The 17752-nt window shown below is 49.5% G+C and overlaps 1 protein-coding gene across 1 annotated transcript in view; it reads right to left on the bottom strand.

The window, feature by feature from the left end:
- Window positions 1–333: 333 nt before the first annotated feature.
- Window positions 334–17752, bottom strand: part of LOC141146132 (SCO-spondin-like) — a 146323-nt gene continuing 128904 nt past the window's right edge. The window contains 20 exon segments of the mRNA XM_073632887.1: window positions 334–457; window positions 1187–1337; window positions 1492–1622; window positions 1716–1776; window positions 1890–1985; window positions 5032–5243; window positions 5990–6154; window positions 6272–6318; window positions 6639–6790; window positions 7670–7797; window positions 7901–8071; window positions 11587–11789; window positions 12883–13021; window positions 13390–13506; window positions 13584–13745; window positions 13825–14043; window positions 14747–14793; window positions 14975–15096; window positions 16978–17108; window positions 17324–17476. Of these exon segments, the coding sequence (XP_073488988.1) occupies window positions 435–457; window positions 1187–1337; window positions 1492–1622; window positions 1716–1776; window positions 1890–1985; window positions 5032–5243; window positions 5990–6154; window positions 6272–6318; window positions 6639–6790; window positions 7670–7797; window positions 7901–8071; window positions 11587–11789; window positions 12883–13021; window positions 13390–13506; window positions 13584–13745; window positions 13825–14043; window positions 14747–14793; window positions 14975–15096; window positions 16978–17108; window positions 17324–17476 (2630 nt within the window). The 3' untranslated portion in view covers window positions 334–434.

The raw sequence follows: 17752 nt of genomic DNA, 5'->3' as shown, positions 1-17752 counted from the left end.
TGAGGGAACCATGAATGCCAACATGTACTGTGATATACTGAAGCAGAACATGATCCCCTCCCTTCAGAGACTGGGCCGCAGGGCAGTATTCCAACATGATGATACTCCATATCACTGCAACACGATGGTGTGACCCCACCCATAGCAATCCTCCTCCAATCAGGACCATTCTTTGGACTCCAGTGGAAACCCCATATAATAATAGAAGATCTCCCACAGGCTCCGCCCACATCACAGAGCTGATTGGCTCACCCTGATATCACCAGCATTCCCGCCTCCGCCCATCATGACTCCACCCAAAACTCCGACCCCAAAACAAATCACCAATCATTTTGCTGCAAAAATGGTTTATTAGACTTTGTACACAGCGCTCTATACAGGAGGAGCTCCGCCCCCAACGTATTTACATCCTTCATACAACGTCCGCCGCGTGCTCAGCGCCTGGAGAAATCTCCACCTGAAACAGAGAAAACAGGAAGTGGGTGGAGTCAGTGCAGTGAACTCTGCCCTATACTGTACTGGGGAGCTCCGCCCATGTGACACCTCCCTGGGACACACTATGGAAGAAAAACCCCATTTAAAAGGTGAACCCCACACAAAATCAATGCCCCTCTGCCAATTGTGGGAGGGGCAGAGACACAAACTACTGCAGGAAATCTCCCCATTGTGGGAGGGGAAGAGACACAAACTTCTGCAGGAAATCTCCCCATTGTGGGAGGGGCAGAGACACAAACTACTGGGGGAAATCTCCCTATTGTGGGAGGGGCAGAGACACAAACTACTGCAGGAAATCTCCCTATTGTGGGAGGGGCAGAGACACAAACTACTGCAGGAAATCTCCCCATTGTGGGAGGGGCAGAGACACAAACTACTGTAGGAAAACTCCCCATTGTGGGAGGGGCAGAGACACAAACTACTGCAGGAAATCTCCCCATTGTGGGAGGGGCAGAGACACAAACTACTGCAGGAAATCTCCCCATTGTGGGAGGGGCAGAGACACAAACTACTGCAGGAAATCTCCCCATTGTGGGAGGGGCAGAGACACAAACTTCTGCAGGAAATCTCCCCATTGTGGGAGGGGCAAAGACACAAACTTCTGCAGGAAATCTCCCCATTGTGGGAGGGGCAGAGACACAAACTACTGTAGGAAATCTCCCCATTGTGGGAGTGATTATACAACACTCACCCTGACAACTGCTGCACTCGCAGCTTTGAATGACGGGAAGGACCACCGGCTCCTCCCCCCCGTCCTCACATTGGAGGTTGAGGATCTTCACCGGGGTGTCGGGGTCCAGTCTGTAGCTGCAGCAGTCGCACACCGTCTGGAGGTAGGGCTCCTGGAAGACAGAGGACAAGCATGACACCATTCTGAGACAACGTGGGCACATAATGACCCGTCCCCTTACTAAACACCCGGACACATAGATGGCATCCTCCTGCCTGTATTATAGGTCCCTGGATCGGGTGTTCCTCCCACATCTCCCTTCTCACCTCAGCCAGGACGTTGGTCCAGGAAGTGCAGCGGCCCCGGCAGAAGCTGACCTCTACCTGGTCCAGGTAACAGTTGCCTTTGGTGATGTTCCGGAGTTCTGCGTGGAGGCGGCATACCGGCGATCGCTCGTCTGTGGGTAAAGAGGATGCGTTATTCAATATTCATATTATGGGACTGGACACCAATCCCTGGACACATCAAGTTGGAGCCTGGGATCTCCTACCTGGGATCTCCTTGCGGCACACGGGGCAGCACTCTCCGGGGTCCTGTACCTTCACCTCTCCCTGCCGGGGGGACACAAAGGTTATTACACCCAATGCAGTCCATAGACATAACAATACGTGGGATTGGGGGAGGGGATCTGTGATCTCAAACTATTCCAGGATCTGGGTCTCACCTCCACACAGTAGAGCGGGGGACACACAGGTGCACAGACTCCAAGACCGTTTACACAGTGGCACGCGTGACACCCGTCCTGCCATGTCGCTCCCGCCTGTAAAAAACACAAATTACAGAATTTTCCATCATCTAAGAGATAAGGTCCATCAGACCCATTCCAGGTCCTAGCTCAATGCATGCTGGGAGCTGTGGGAAATAATGGGGTGAGGAAGGAATATCTTCTGACATTTGACCTCCACTCATAAATGGTGTGACCGTGGACATGGAGCAAGTGATTGAGTTCCCATTTGAGCTCACACACAACCTTCAGAGATTCTATTGGCTGAAAATCAATAAGGGCAATCACCCACCTGGATCCCAATTTCAGACTAGGCTTCATGGTGATCCGAAGTCACCGCCTGCCAAGAAGGGAAGCTTTTGATTGTCCCATTTTGCATACAGTATATAAGGCCGCCAAATAAGGTTTTGAGATGTGCACAGCCAATGAAGGGTCTAAAGTGGGGTCTGGAGAAGCAGTTAACGTGGAGAGGTCTACCTGGACCCCATATCAGACTCAGTTTCACCGTGGTCTGAAGTTACCACCTGTCAAGAAGGGCGGCTTTTAATTGGCTCAGCCTGTATATTTTTGTCTGCCATATAAAGGTTTGGGATGAGCCCAGCCCATGAAGGGTCCAAAGTGGAGTCTGGAGAAGAAGTCAAGATGTAGAGGATATTCCTCCAAATCTATTATTCTACTTCCACACAACCCTCAATGATTCCACTGGCGAGTGGCGACCAAATCAATAAAGGGCACTCACTCACCTGGACCCTATGTCATTAGAGTCAACTTCTTTGTGATTTAAAGTCACCAACTGCCAATAAGGGAAGCTTTTCATTGGCCCATTCTGCATTCATAGGGCTGAAGATGTGCCATGGGCCGTGACAGGTCCAGACTGGAGCCTGGAGGGGAAGTTGGTTTAAAGATGTTGTTCTCCAAAACTCCGCTGTTCTATGACCACACAACTTTTGGCCACCAACTGATAATGGCAATCACCCCCCTGGACCTCATATCATCAGACTTGGCCTCATGGTTAATTGAAGTCAACACCGGCCGAGAATGAAAGTGTTTGATTGGCCCAGTCTACATATTTATGGCTGCCATATAAAAACTGAGGATGTGCACGGCTTGTGAAGGGTCCAAAGTGGAGTCTGGAGTAGAGGGTCATGTAGAAAGGTCAATCCCCAAAAATCTGCTGTTCTACCTCCACACAGCTCTCAATGGTCCTATTGGCCACCAATCAACAATGGCAAACTCCCACCTAGACCCCGTGTCATCAGACTCAGCCTCATGGTGATCTGAAATCACCTCTTGCCAAGAAGGGAAGCTTTTGATTGTCCCAATCTGGCTGCCATATAAAGGTTTGGGATGTGCATGGCCTGTAAAAGGTCCAGAGTGGAGTCTGGAGGAGAGGTTAGAGTGAGGAGGCCACTCCCCGAAAATCTGCTGTTCAACCTTCACACAGCCCTCAATGGTCCCATTGGGCACCAATCGATAAAGGCAACCACCCACCTGGACCCCATGTCATCAGCCTTATCATGATTTGAAGTTCAGGTCACCTCCTGCCAAGAAGGGAAGCCTCTGATTGGCCCATCGTGCAGATTTATGACTGCCATATAAATGGATTGGGATATGCCTGGCCTGTGAAGGGTGTAGAGTAGAGTCTGTAGGAGAGGTCAGGGCGGAAAGGTAAATTCTCAAAAATCTGCTGTTCCTTACAACCCTCAATGGTTCCATTGGCCACCAATCTATAATGACAATGATCCACCTGAACCCAATGTCATCAGATTCAGCCTCATTGTGATCTGATGTCACCACCTGCCAAGAATGGAAATGCTTGATTGGCTCATTCTGCATATATAAGGGCGCCATATAAAATGTTTGGGATTTACACGGCTCCTGAAGGGTCCAGAGTGGAGTCTGGAGGAGAGGTCGGGTTGGAGAGGTTGTTTCCTGAAAATCTGCTGTTCTACCTCCACACAACCCTCAATGGTCCTATTAACCACCAATCATTAAGGGCAATCACCCAGCTGGACCCTAATATCATCAGACTTGACTCATCCTGATTTGAAGTCATCACCTGCCAAGAAGGGAAGCTTTTGATTGGCCCATTCTGCTTATATAAGTTTTGGGATGAGTATGGTCCATGAAGGGACAAGAGTGGAATCTGCAGGAGAGGCCGGAGTGGAGAGGTCATTCCCTGAAATCTGCTGTTCTACCTTCACACAACCCTCAATGGTCCTATTGACCACCAATCATTAAGGGCGATCACCCAGCTGGACCCCATAGGGTCAGACTCCGGCTCATTGGGATTTGGCATCACCACCTGCCAAGAAGGAAAGCTTTTGATTGGCCCATTCTGCTGATATAAGGTTTGGGATGAGCATAGTCCATGAAGGGTCAAAAGTGGAGTCTGCAGGAGAGGTCGGAGTGGAGAAGTCGTTCCCTGAAATCTGCTGTTCTACCTTTAGACAACCCTCAATGGTCCTATTGAACACCAATAATTAACCCTCAATGGTCCTATTGACCACCAATAATTAACCCTCAATGGTCCTATTGACCACCAATAATTAACCCTCAATGGTCCTATTGCCCACCAATAATTAAGGACAATCTCCCACCTGGACCCCATAGGATCAGACTCCGCCTCATTGTGATTTGGCATCACCACCTGCCAAGAAGGGAAGTGTCTGGTTGGCCCATTCTGCATATTTATGGCCTCCATAAAAGGGTTTGAGATGAGTATGGCGGCAAAGGGTCCAGAGTGGAGTCTGGAGGAGAGGTCATTCCCGAAGTCTGTTGTTCTACCTCCACACATCCCTCAATGATCCATTGGCCACCGGTTGATAATGGCGACCACCCACCCGGACCCCATGTCATCAGACTCATCATGAAGTTCAGGTCACCACCTACCAAGAAGGGAAGCTTTTGAATGGCCCAATCTGCATATATAAGGCCGCCACATAAAGGATTGGGATTTACATGAAGGGTCCAGAGTGGAGTCTGGAGGAGAAGTTGGGTTGGAGAGGTCATTCCCCAAAAATCTGCTGTATGTGGCTCTTCGGGGGCAGCCAATGTAAACCAGAATGAAGGGTCACCGTACCTCATAGAGCTGTCCATCGTGTTCACACTCACAGTGTGCAGGACTCACACACTGTCCTGTACTGCTCCGGTAAGTCCCCGTCTCACACACACAGCTCCCCAAGGTCCCGCTGCTACAGTTCCTCCATGGTTCTCTGTACAGTTCCTGACAAGTCCGTTCACACAACTCATCATCCATGGAAGGACGTCTCCATCTCTCCCTGATGGGACAACCTGACCGGAGACAGAGGAAATGTCAGGAACCCACCAAGTGTACACAGTCCCTGAACTATGTCCCTGATGGTGTGTACAGTCCCTGAGCTATGTCCCTGATGGTGTGTACAGTCCCTGAACTATGTCCATGATGGTGTGTACAGTCCCTGAGCTATATCCATGATGGTGTACAGTCCCTGAACTATGTCCCCGATGGTGTACAGTCCCTGAGCTATGTCCCTGATGGTGTGTACAGTCCCTGAACTATGTCCCTGATGGTGTACAGTCCCTGAACTATGTCCCTGATAGTGTACAGTCCCTGAACTATGTCCCTGGTGGTGTGTACAGTCCCTGAACTATGTCCCTGATGGTGTACAGTCCCTGAACTATGTCCCTGGTGGTGTGTACAGTCCCTGAACTATATCCCTGATGGTGTACAGTCCCTGAACTATGTCCCCAATGGTGTGTACAGTCCCTGAACTATGTCCCCGATGGTGTACAGTCCCTGAACTATGTCCCCGATGGTGTACAGTTCCTGAACTATGTCCCCGATGGTGTACAGTTCCTGAACTATGTCCCTGATGGTGTACAGTCCCTGAGCTGTGTCCCCAATGGTGTGTACAGTCCCTGAGCTATGTCCCTGATGGTGTGTACAGTCCCTGAGCTATGTCCCTGATGGTGTGTACAGTCCCTGAGCTATGTCCCTGATGGTGTACAGTGCCTGAACTATGTCCCTGATGGTGTGTACAGGATGGTCGGCCACTCACTACAATCTGGGAGGTGACAGTCCCTCTGGCGGCTCGCGGTCCCTGTACATTCCTCTCCATCATACAGACGCAGTTGCGTTTTCCGCCGCTGTGCGGTCTGGACTCCGGTACCACATGTGACAGAACACGGCGACCAGTCCGACCACGAGGACCACTGACAGTCCACTGTAAGGAAAGATGAATCAGAAGAATTGACCCCACCCAGGAGGATCTACCACAGGAGGCGGGTCAATAACTAGCCAACCACAGACAAGGATAACGATCCTAGGGGGTGGGACTTACCGGCACAGTCCTCTGCAGTGCACAGGAAGCTTCCCATGTGGCAGGTGCTGCAAGACAGACAAGACATGATACATATGAAGGGTCCCTGCAGGGACTGAGTGTACCCCACATCGCCCCTTATACATATGAAGGGTCCCTGCAGGGACCGAGTGTACCCCGCATTGCCCCTCTTACATATGAAGGGTCCCTGCAGGGACCGAGTGTACCCCGCATCGCCCCTCTTACATATGAAGGGTCCCTGCAGGGACCGAGTGTACCCCGCATCGCCCCTCTTACATATGAAGGGTCCCTGCAGGGACTGAGTGTACCCCACATCGCCCCTCTTACATTTGAAGGGTCCCTGCAGACCCCGCATTGCCCCTCTTACCAGTTGTTACATTGGTGGTAGATGATGGTGCCCGCCGGGTATGGCCTCCCCCGTTCCTCCAGCGTCAGGTTGGCTGTCCAGGGCAGGTGGGGTGAAGGTTGGAGGGCGCACATACAATCCTCCGGGGTGACGCAGACTCCGCCCTGTACGACCTGCAGGGGGCGTCAAACAGAGAGGAAATCAGACATTTCTGGGGCCCCACCAATCACATTGATCGATCGATACTACAAACCAATCCGCCCGCCTGACCATCTCACACCCCGCCCCCTTTACTGACACTTTCTGTTTACAAATTTTACATTTTTACATTTTTATTTATTTTTTTTTAGCAGAGACCCTAGAGAGTAAAAAGGGCGACTTTTTATGTCGCGCCGTATTTTGCAAATGTAATTTTTTTGTAAAAATTTTTTTTTTATTTTATGAATAAAAAAAAAAAATATTTACCTCAATTTTTTTGTATAATATAAAAGATGAAGTTACGCCGAGTATATAGATACCTCACACGCTTTAAAACTGCGCACGCTCGTGGAACAGCAACAAACTCCGGTACTTAAAAATCTCCATAGGAGAGGAGGTCTGGTGCTGGAATGATCGCTCTCCCTCTAACGATCGCGGTGATACCTCACATGTGCGGTGCCAACGCAGTTTACATATGCGGATGTGTTCGCTTCTGCGTGTGAGTACGGAGGGGCGGGGCGCTTTACTTTTTTTTTCTTATTTATTTTACTTTTTATTTTCACACTGTCCCTTAAAAATAAAAAAGTATAATAAATAACAAAAAAAAAACATTTAAAGGGACAGTGTAAAAATAAAAAGTAAAATAAAAAAGAACAAAAAGTTGTCCGGAAGCTGCCCGGGTCATTTCCTGGGCGCACTGGTAATAACGGTAAGCCCGAGAAGCACCGGCGAGTGGTGGGAGAGAGGGGGGAAGGGGGGGGGGAAGGGGGGGTGAGGGGGAAGGGGGCGGCATTCACAATTCACCGTCTATCCATTCAGTTCGAATCCCTCCCCTCCCCCCCGGGGTCACCTACCCATCCTCGGGGGCAGGCACAGCCGGGCTGGCACGTCTCATTCAGGCAGGCGGTGTCGGGTCGGAGGTCGGCGCAGGTCATAGGGCAGGAATTGGCGCAGTCGCTGTAGATCTGACCCTCGGGACACTCTGCGATTATTCATGGAGGATTATAAAGCAATCGATGATCAATCAGTTTGATCGGTACAGATAATCATAGAGATCTCCAATAGTGGCCCCGCCCCCGCGGTACCTGGAGTGCAGTTGTGGGAGTTGCAGGTTCGGTGAAGGACCAGCAGATCTGGACACGGTTCTCCGCCGGGATCGCCCGATACCAGGACCGATCGGTTCCTCTCGGAGACTCCTCCCCCACAGCTGGCGCTACACTCGCTCCACGCGGACCAATGGCTGAGCTTGCAGCTCGCTAGATGGAGGTCGATGGAAACATTTTATGGTCAGGATCTCCACATCAATCGATGATCGGCTTATCCAATCAAGCAGCAGGCTGCCAATCAGAACCTCTTTCATTGCCAAGTTAAATCTGATTGGCTGCTCACCGTGACCGGAACATTGGACCGTCTGTGTGTCTATGAGAAGGAGGAGATGTCTATGGGAAGGAGGAGATGTCTATGGGTAGGAGGAGATGTCTATGGGAAGGAGGAGATGTCTATGGGAAGGAGGAGATGTCTATGGGAAGGAGGAGATGTCTATGAGAAGGAGGAGATGTCTATGGGAAGGAGGGGATGTCTATGGGAAGGAGGAGATGTCTATGGGAAGGAGAAGATGTCTATGGGAAGGAGGAGATGTCTATGGGAAGGAGGAGATGTCTATGGGAAGGAGGCGATGTCTATGGGAAGGAGGAGATGTCTATGGGAAGGAGGAGATGTCTATGAGAAGGAGGAGATGTCTATGGGAAGGAGGCGATGTCTATGGGAAGGAGGAGATGTCTATGGGAAGGAGGAGATGTCTATGGGAAGGAGGAGATGTCTATGGGAAGGAGGAGATGTCTATGGGAAGGAGGCGATGTCTATGGGAAGGAGGAGATGTCTATGGGAAGGAGAAGATGTCTATGGGAAGGAGGAGATGTCTATGGGAAGGAGGAGATGTCTATGGGAAGGAGGCGATGTCTATGGGAAGGAGGAGATGTCTATGGGAAGGAGACGATGTCTATGGGTAGGAGGAGATGTCTATGGGAAGGAGGGGATGTCTATGGGAAGGAGGAGATGTCTATGGGAAGGAGGAGATGTCTATGGGTAGGAGGAGATGTCTATGGGTAGGAGGGGATGTCTATGGGAAGGAGGAGATGTCTATGGGAAGGAGGAGATGTCTATGGGAAGGAGGGGATGTCTATGGGAAGGAGGAGATGTCTATGGGAAGGAGGTGATGTCTATGGGAAGGAGGAGATGTCTATGGGAAGGAGGGGATGTCTATGGGAAGGAGGAGATGTCTATGGGTAGGAGGAGATGTCTATGGGAAGGAGGGGATGTCTATGGGAAGGAGGAGATGTCTATGGGAAGGAGGAGATGTCTATGGGTAGGAGGAGATGTCTATGGGTAGGAGGGGATGTCTATGGGAAGGAGGAGATGTCTATGGGAAGGAGGAGATGTCTATGGGAAGGAGGGGATGTCTATGGGAAGGAGGAGATGTCTATGGGAAGGAGGTGATGTCTATGGGAAGGAGGAGATGTCTATGGGAAGGAGGGGATGTCTATGGGAAGGAGGAGATGTCTATGGGAAGGAGGGGATGTCTATGGGAAGGAGGAGATGTCTATGGGAAGGAGGAGATGTCTATGGGAAGGAGGGGATGTCTATGGGAAGGAGGAGATGTCTATGGGTAGGAGGAGATGTCTATGGGAAGGAGGAGATGTCTATGGGAAGGAGAAGATGTCTATGGGAAGGAGACTATGTCTATGGGAAGGAGGAGATGTCTATGGGTAGGAGGGGATGTCTATAGGAAGGAGGCAATGTCTATGGGTAGGAGGGGATGTTCTTTGGGAAGGAGGAGATGTCTATGGGAAGGAGGAGATGTCTATGGGAAGGAGAAGATGTCTATGGGAAGGAGGGGATGTTCTTTGGGAAGGAGGAGATGTCTATGGGAAGGAGGCGATGTCTATGGGTAGGAGGGGATGTTCTTTGGGAAGGAGGAGATGTCTATGGGAAGGAGGAGATGTCTATGGGTAGGAGGAGATGTCTATGGGAAGGAGGAGATGTCTATGGGAAGGAGAAGATGTCTATGGGAAGGAGAAGATGTCTATGGGAAGGAGACGATGTCTATGGGAAGGGGGAGATGTCTATGGGTAGGAGGGGGATGTCTATGGGAAGGAGGAGATGTCTATGGGTAGGAAGAGATGTCTATGGGTAGGAGGGGATGTCTATGGGAAGGAGACTATGTCTATGGGAAGGAGGAGATGTCTATGGGAAGGAGGAGATGTCTATGGGTAGGAGGAGATGTCTATGGGTAGGAGGGGATGTCTATGGGAAGGAGGAGATGTCTATGGGAAGGAGGAGATGTCTATGGGAAGGAGGTGATGTCTATGGGAAGGAGGCGATGTCTATGGGTAGGAGGGGATGTCTATGGGAAGGAGGGGATGTCTATGGGAAGGAGGCGATGTCTATGGAAAGGAGGAGATGTCTATAGGTAGGAGGAGATGTCTATGGGTAGGAGGAGATGTCTATGGAAAGGAGGAGATGTCTATGGGAAGGAGGCGATGTCTATGGGTAGGAGGGGATGTCTATGGGAAGGAGGAGATGTCTATGGGAAGGAGGAGATGTCTATGGGAAGGAGGAGATGTCTATGGAAAGGAGGAGATGTCTATGGAAAGGAGGAGATGTCTATAGGAAGGAGGAGATGTCTATAGGTAGGAGGAGATGTCTATGGGTAGGAGGAGATGTCTATGGAAAGGAGGAGATGTCTATGGGTAGGAGGAGATGTCTATGGGAAGGAGGCGATGTCTATGGAAAGGAGGAGATGTCTATAGGTAGGAGGAGATGTCTATGGGTAGGAGGAGATGTCTATGGAAAGGAGGAGATGTCTATGGGAAGGAGGTGATGTCTATGGGAAGGAGTTGATGTCTATGGGTAGGAGGGGATGTCTATGGGAAGGAGGAGATGTCTATGGGAAGGAGGAGATGTCTATAGGAAGGAGGAGATGTCTATGGGAAGGAGGCGATGTCTATGGAAAGGAGGAGATGTCTATGGGAAGGAGGAGATGTCTATGGGAAGGAGGAGATGTCTATGGGTAGGAGGAGATGTCTATGGGAAGGAGGCGATGTCTATGGAAAGGAGGATATGTCTATGGGATGGAGGCGATGTCTATGGGAAGGAGGAGATGTCTATGGGAAGGAGGAGATGTCTATGGGAAGGAGGAGATGTCTATGGGTAGGAGGAGATGTCTATGGGTAGGAGGAGATGTCTATGGGAAGGAGGAGATGTCTATGGGAAGGAGGAGATGTCTATGGGTAGGAGGGGATGTCTATGGGAAGGAGGCGATGTCTATGGAAAGGAGGAGATGTCTATGGGAAGGAGATGTCTATGGGAAGGAGGATATGTCTATGGGAAGGAGATGTCTATGGAAAGGAGGAGATGTCTATGGGAAGGAGATGTCTATGGGATGGAGGCGATGTCTATAGGTAGGAGGTGATGTCTATGGGATGGAGGCGATGTCTATGGGTAGGAGGCGATGTCTATGGGTAGGATGTGATGTCTATGGGATGGAGGCGATGTCTATAGGTAGGAGGTGATGTCTATGGGATGGAGGCGATGTCTATGGGTAGGAGGCGATGTCTATGGGTAGGATGTGATGTCTATGGGTAGGAGGCGATGTCTATGGGAAGGAGGTGATGTCTATGGGTAGGATGTGATGTCTATGGGCCGTACCTTCCTGTGTATGGTGGTATATCAGTCTGGCACTCACCGCTGCCACCTTGGTGTCACCACTTACCTGGACACAGCTCATTATTACACTCCTCCACCTCCCGGCTCTCACTCCCACAGGTGGCTTCGTCTGGACCCCTCTCCGTACAGGAGCGGCTCCTCCACTTGTGGCCCCCACCACAGCTCACAGAACAGGGGCCCCACTCAGTCCAGGGCCCGTACACCGGACACAGGAGGTCTGTACAGGCGAAGGTACCATTCACACAGGTGCTGAGGAGGAAGAAGACATGAAGGTTGTGTGAGTGGTGCAGTCGAGTTCGGTGTATCCGGGATTGGTGTATCCAGGATTGGTGTACTCGAGTTTGGTGTATCTAGGATTGGTGTATCTGGGATTGGTGTATCTAGGATTGGTGTATCTGGGATTGGTGTATCCAGGATTGGTGTATCTAGGATTGGTGTATCTAGGATTGGTGTATCTAGGATTGGTGTATCTAGGATTGGTGTATCTAGGATTGGTGTATCTGGGATTGGTGTATCTAGGATTGGTGTATCCGGGATTGGTGTATCCAGGATTGGTGTATCCAGGATTGGTGTATCTAGGATTGGTGTATCTGGGATTGGTGTATCCAGGATTGGTGTATCCAGGATTGGTGTATCTAGGATTGGTGTATCTGGGATTGGTGTATCTGGGATTGGTGTATCTAAGATCGGAGTACCCAGGATTGGTGTATCTAGGATTGGTGAACCCAGGATTGGTGTACCCAGGATTGGTGTACCCAGGATTGGTGTATCTAGGATTGGTGTATCTGGGATTGGTGTACTCAGGATTGGTGTATCTGGGATTGGAGTATCTAGGATTGGGGTACATAGTACTGGTGTATCCGGGATTGGTGTATCTAGGATTGGTGAACCCAGGATTGGTGTATCTGGGATTGGAGTGTACCTAGGATTGGTGAACCATACTATTCTTAGACAATACCATCTACACATTGAATGGTGGTTGGATGAAGGTGTTGGTGCTCCCTGTGTGGATATAAATGTTGGGGGATCTTCTTGACACTCATTGGACCTGAAGAAGATACTTGGAGAAGATACAAAACATTCCAGAAAAAGTTCAGCTAACCAACTACTACCAGATACACCATGACCTGGACAGATGAGGACCATCACCAACCAAGAGAGGAGGAGGATTACGGAGCCATAAATAATAAATCACACAGTACTGGACCTAAGGACACAGTGCCGAGGGGACATCGCTGTTCCTGGTATGAAGACATTTCACAGAACCTCCATAAATTATCATTCAGGAAAAGTGCAACCAGCTCTAAAGATTCCGGATATTGTAACAGATACACAAACCCACCAATTGTTACATCCGATATGGACAATGGCACCGGGTTCATACTCTGTGCTGCCGTTGGATGTTGGCAGTCCACAGCGACAATCCTCCATTGGCACACAAGTCTTATCCTGCAAAAGCCAGCCTTCTGGACAGCGGCACCCTGCAAGAGAAGAGCAACGGGTCATGTTTCCACAAGGGTGACCAATAACTGGGTGGGGGGGAATGATTTACAAACTGAGACTGGCCAATGGAAGGAGGGGAAGGCTGTAAGACTGACCAGTCACTGAGGAGGGGGTGGGGCAGCTGTAAGACTGACCAGTCACTGTAGAAAGGGTGGGACAGCTGTAGGAGTGACTGGTCACTGGGGGGGAGAGGAAGGGGCAGCTGTAAGAGTGACTGGTCACTGAGGGGACAGGAAGGGGCAGTGATTGGTCACTTGGGGGGTGCACAGCCAAGAGTATCCAGTCACCGGTCGCTGTACAGTACGGCATGTATGTCACATGATAATAATGACTGAGCTGGCCATACCTGTCCGGCACTGTCCCTGTAGACATTCCACATGTTCCCAGAGGTCAGCACAGGAACGAGGACACTTGTTGGCACATGCCACCTTGGAGGCCTTCCCGCGGTCCTCACAATTCTCTCCTTTGGGAAAAGAGAAGTCAGAAAAGTTTGCAAAGGAGGCGTTACTAAGTCTAAATTCCAATTCTCTGGACACTTACCTGGGCAGGCAGCCGTGTTACAGCTCTCAGACTGAAAGCGGGCGCCCTGGCACTGGGTCACATCCATGGGGTGATAAACATGGCGCCATCTAGAGCGGAAACCACCACTGCAGGGCTCCCGGCAGGGACTCCATTCCCCCCACTCGTTCCAGACACACAGATCTGAGACAAAAAAAAGGCGGACATCAGGGGCTTGTTCATATAAATCCACCCCATCCCCCACCACACAAGGGATACCCACCATCACAGACCCCCTGGTCGGGGCATACCCTCTCCTGGGTCAGCTCCCCTCTACAAGATGGAGAATCTCGGCTCCATGGGAAGCCGGTCCGGGCATTCAGGCAGATCCGGTGTCGGTGCTGGACGGAGTAGAAAGATGGCGGTACGGAGTCATTGTGAGGTGACGGGATGCAGTGACTACACGGCGTCCACTCCGACCATTCACTGAGAAAGGCTTCACCTACATAAGACATGCCCAACATGTTAGACAAGCCCCTGGAAAAGAGAACCGGCCAAAATCATCCAACCAGTGCCAGGACATCCAGCGCCGAAGGCAAAGGTGTCAAAGTGTGCACCCCACCCCCCTCGGGTTCATGATGTGCAAATTTAAAGGATCCTACTCGCAGCGGTCATTGGTCAAAACCACTGTCGCTGTCACTACTCCTGTCAGCCTTGTAACAGAAGGAAATCGCCCCCATCCCTACAGTACACCATTGTGCCCTCGGTACCCGCCTTCCTGCCCACCCCTTGTCCAGGCCCTGCATCTAACCTAAACCGATGAACACATCCTGTGATATGAGTCAAACGAAAACCATCTCCAACCAAGAGAGAGAACTTCATGAAGCCCCATGACCTCTGCACAACGTACCTTCTATATATTACATACAAAGCAGAGAGTCTACTCAACTTGGTGCATTTTCCTGCCCCTGAGGAAGTCTGGTTCTCCATAAAACAGGTCAGGTATGTCCATCCTTAGTCTAAAGAGTTGGTTAAAGGGGTCACAGCGCCCCACCGTAGAATACGGAGCCTCTATATCTATAAGCTCCATGAAGCCTATGCGGGCCGTGAACTCGGGCGCCAAGGCATAGCTCTGCCTTCCTTATAGCACACTGGCCACTTAACTTTTCTGTAGGCTTTGGAGAGCGGCCACTTACAAAACTCACCTTCACAGTTTTGTCTGTTACACTGCAGCTCCCCCTGGTGGCAGACGCTGGAAAGACATAACAAAAGACGGTTACCTCCAAATCAAGCGACCTAAAGAAATGCAACTCAAAGGGCCAATTGTACAATGGAATTCAAATGTACTAAAGTGCTTTATGGTCTTGTGATCTGGAGGACCACAAATAGGATGGGTCTGGTGCCCTTTGGGGGAAGTCTGCCATCGGACTCACCACTCTCTGCAGCCAAGATGCACGGTGCCACCTGGGGCCAGATACGCCATCCCATCCTGAGACATGTATGGACAGCCACACTCCGACGAATGGACACATTCGCCATTCTGCTCCAAGAACCCCTGAGGGGAAATATACGAGAGATGATCAAATCACACATTCCATAGAATAGGGACCCCCAGGAACCTTCTCTACTGACCACAGATTGACATAAAGATACCAAACCATAAAGATACCAAACCATAAAGATACCAAACCATAAATCTATTCCAGGAAAATAAAATATAACAAGTTAATACTACGACATCTGCTGAATCATGCATCCCTCTCGAATGGAAAGATGCTTCACCCGACTGTCAGATGCTGGCTGCGTAAAGTGGAAGAGATCAACAAATTTGAGGATTTAGCACTCTCGGCACGACATAAAGAAGACAAATATTCCGAGCTGTGGAGAAGATGATGGAATTGGTTTGTCCTCTCTGAAGAAGGTCTCACTTTACTTGGCCCTTGAGTATTGAGCAGCTCATTTATGAATAGTTGTCTTAATGCCTCCAACCCAGGACCCCCTTTTTCCCTTCCCCCTCCTTTCCACCCCTCTATCCTCACCCCCCCTCTTTTGCTTCCTTTACTTTCTTTCTTTTTTGCTGCTCTAACATATTCTCCTTTTCTCTCCTTTTTCTGTGTAATTAAGATCATGGAAAATAGTGAAAGTGATTTCGGGACTTACTACAAATAACCTATTCTTACTATTTTTCTTTAACAATATGGCTTCGGTTTTCCACACTTTGTCTGTTGGGGCTTGATAGCAGCCCACATCGAAGTGCGGTTTATATAATATTTAGCTTAAAGGTTATATGGGATATATATGAGGTACTGTTTACTATTATTGTCGGGCACTTGAGATTTTTGCTCCGGACCGGAAGTGACGTCCATGCGCCCGGAACTTCCGGTAGGCGGTAATTCAATTTGGAGCCACATTTCCTATATAAGCACACCGATGGTGGCTGCTACTTATACCCCAGATGAAGTCTATTCAGACGAAACGCGTCGGTGAAGTGCTGCTATCACCATTGTGCCATCTTATGCGATTAATCTTTGATTGACATGTGAGTGTTCATTCTTTACCAATTTTTAATTAAAAAATCTGAAACGTTATCACACTATGTGGAACAATTTTTGTCATTTTGGTTTTACCCTGTGAGCTGATTGTAAACCTCCCTGGGTGTCCCCCCCCATCGGCTGTATCTTACTTTGATGTCCGTTTGAACACATACTGGTGTCCTATACCGTACCAAGTTTAGTGAGATCGAGGCTATCTGGATTGTCGCTGGTTTCTCATCAACCATGGCGTTTTGACACCCAAGCCTTTTTGATTTGAGAGGTCAAAGCCCCTTCAAGTCCAACCTTTCTGGTAAGTCTTCAGATAATTGGTGGCGGTCTCCTCACAAGATTCCCTCACCTGTTGACTTTTATTGATGTCTACTGGTCTACAATTACCGACTCATGGACATTGTCCATAATCACCAGACCATTTGGTTTTTACTGCATTTCTGTCAGTTATCATGTGGTGGACATTTTCACAGTGTTTTTTATATTTATATATCCGTTTTCTTTTTTTATAAGCGCTTCATAATGTTTTCTATCTAATAACCTATTCTTAGGGACCACATTGAATGGTTTAGCCTCATACAGAATGGTGTATATATTCCCCCCCCCCCCATTTGTCGATCTATGTTGGTTTATTTCTATGCAATTGTAATGTATGTCATATATATGTTTTACATTGTCTCTGTAATGACCTGGACTCGCCTTTTGGTGGGTAAAATAAAATATTTGAAAAAAAAAAAAAAGATACCAAACCAAGGTGGAGTCACCACAACTGGAATGGATACTCTCAGAGACCCCCCGGTCAGACAGTGGAGTGCCCCAACCTTCGCCTGGTCACTCTCCAGCATTGGCCCTGCACCCACCTCTCTGGCACTGAATTTAGACTTGACACTCACCGGAAGGCAGTAACAGCCGGGCTGGCAGGTGGAAACATTGCGGCAAATCTCTGGCGATAACCGGGAGGGACAGAGGCTGTCACATGGAGAACCACACGGACTGAATACAAATGGTGGCCGACAGCTGGACTCTGAGACAAGAGAGAGGAACGAATATCAGATGAGACAACAGGGGAATCATATATATATATATGTGGGACACGGGTCATATCATGGTGGATCTCCGCCATCTTGGAGGAAATATTGAACATATGAGGAGACATGGTCACCCCAGTATGAGCTCAGATCCAGTGAAATATTTGGTTGTGTTTGGTGGACATCAGGTGTGGGCGTGAAGAATTCTCACCTGAGCACTGTGACAGGTCACATGTCCTAACTTCACTCCCCAGCTTGTCACATGCTTCAACATTTGGCCCCCGAGACTCCCTGAGGCGGTGCTGGAGGGCAGAGTGACACGAACACTCTGACCAGTTACTCCACTGGCCCCAGAAGCAGCTTCCTGCAAGAGACACACAGAACATGGAATACACCTGTGACCGCATGGAACATGTATGACTGCATGGAACATGTATGACCGCATGGAACACGTATGACCACATGGAACATGTATGACTGCATGGAACACGTATGACCGCATGGAACACATATGACTGCATGGAGCATGTATTACTGCATGGAACATGTATGACTGCATGGAACACGTATGACCGCATGGAATATGTATGACCACATGGAACACATATGACTGCATGGAACATGTATGACCGCATGGAAC

The sequence above is a fragment of the Aquarana catesbeiana genome, linkage group LG05 (assembly GCF_042186555.1).
Source record: "Aquarana catesbeiana isolate 2022-GZ linkage group LG05, ASM4218655v1, whole genome shotgun sequence".
Classification (NCBI taxonomy): domain Eukaryota; kingdom Metazoa; phylum Chordata; class Amphibia; order Anura; family Ranidae; genus Aquarana; species Aquarana catesbeiana.
This window is presented reverse-complemented; position numbering and strand designations above follow the sequence as displayed.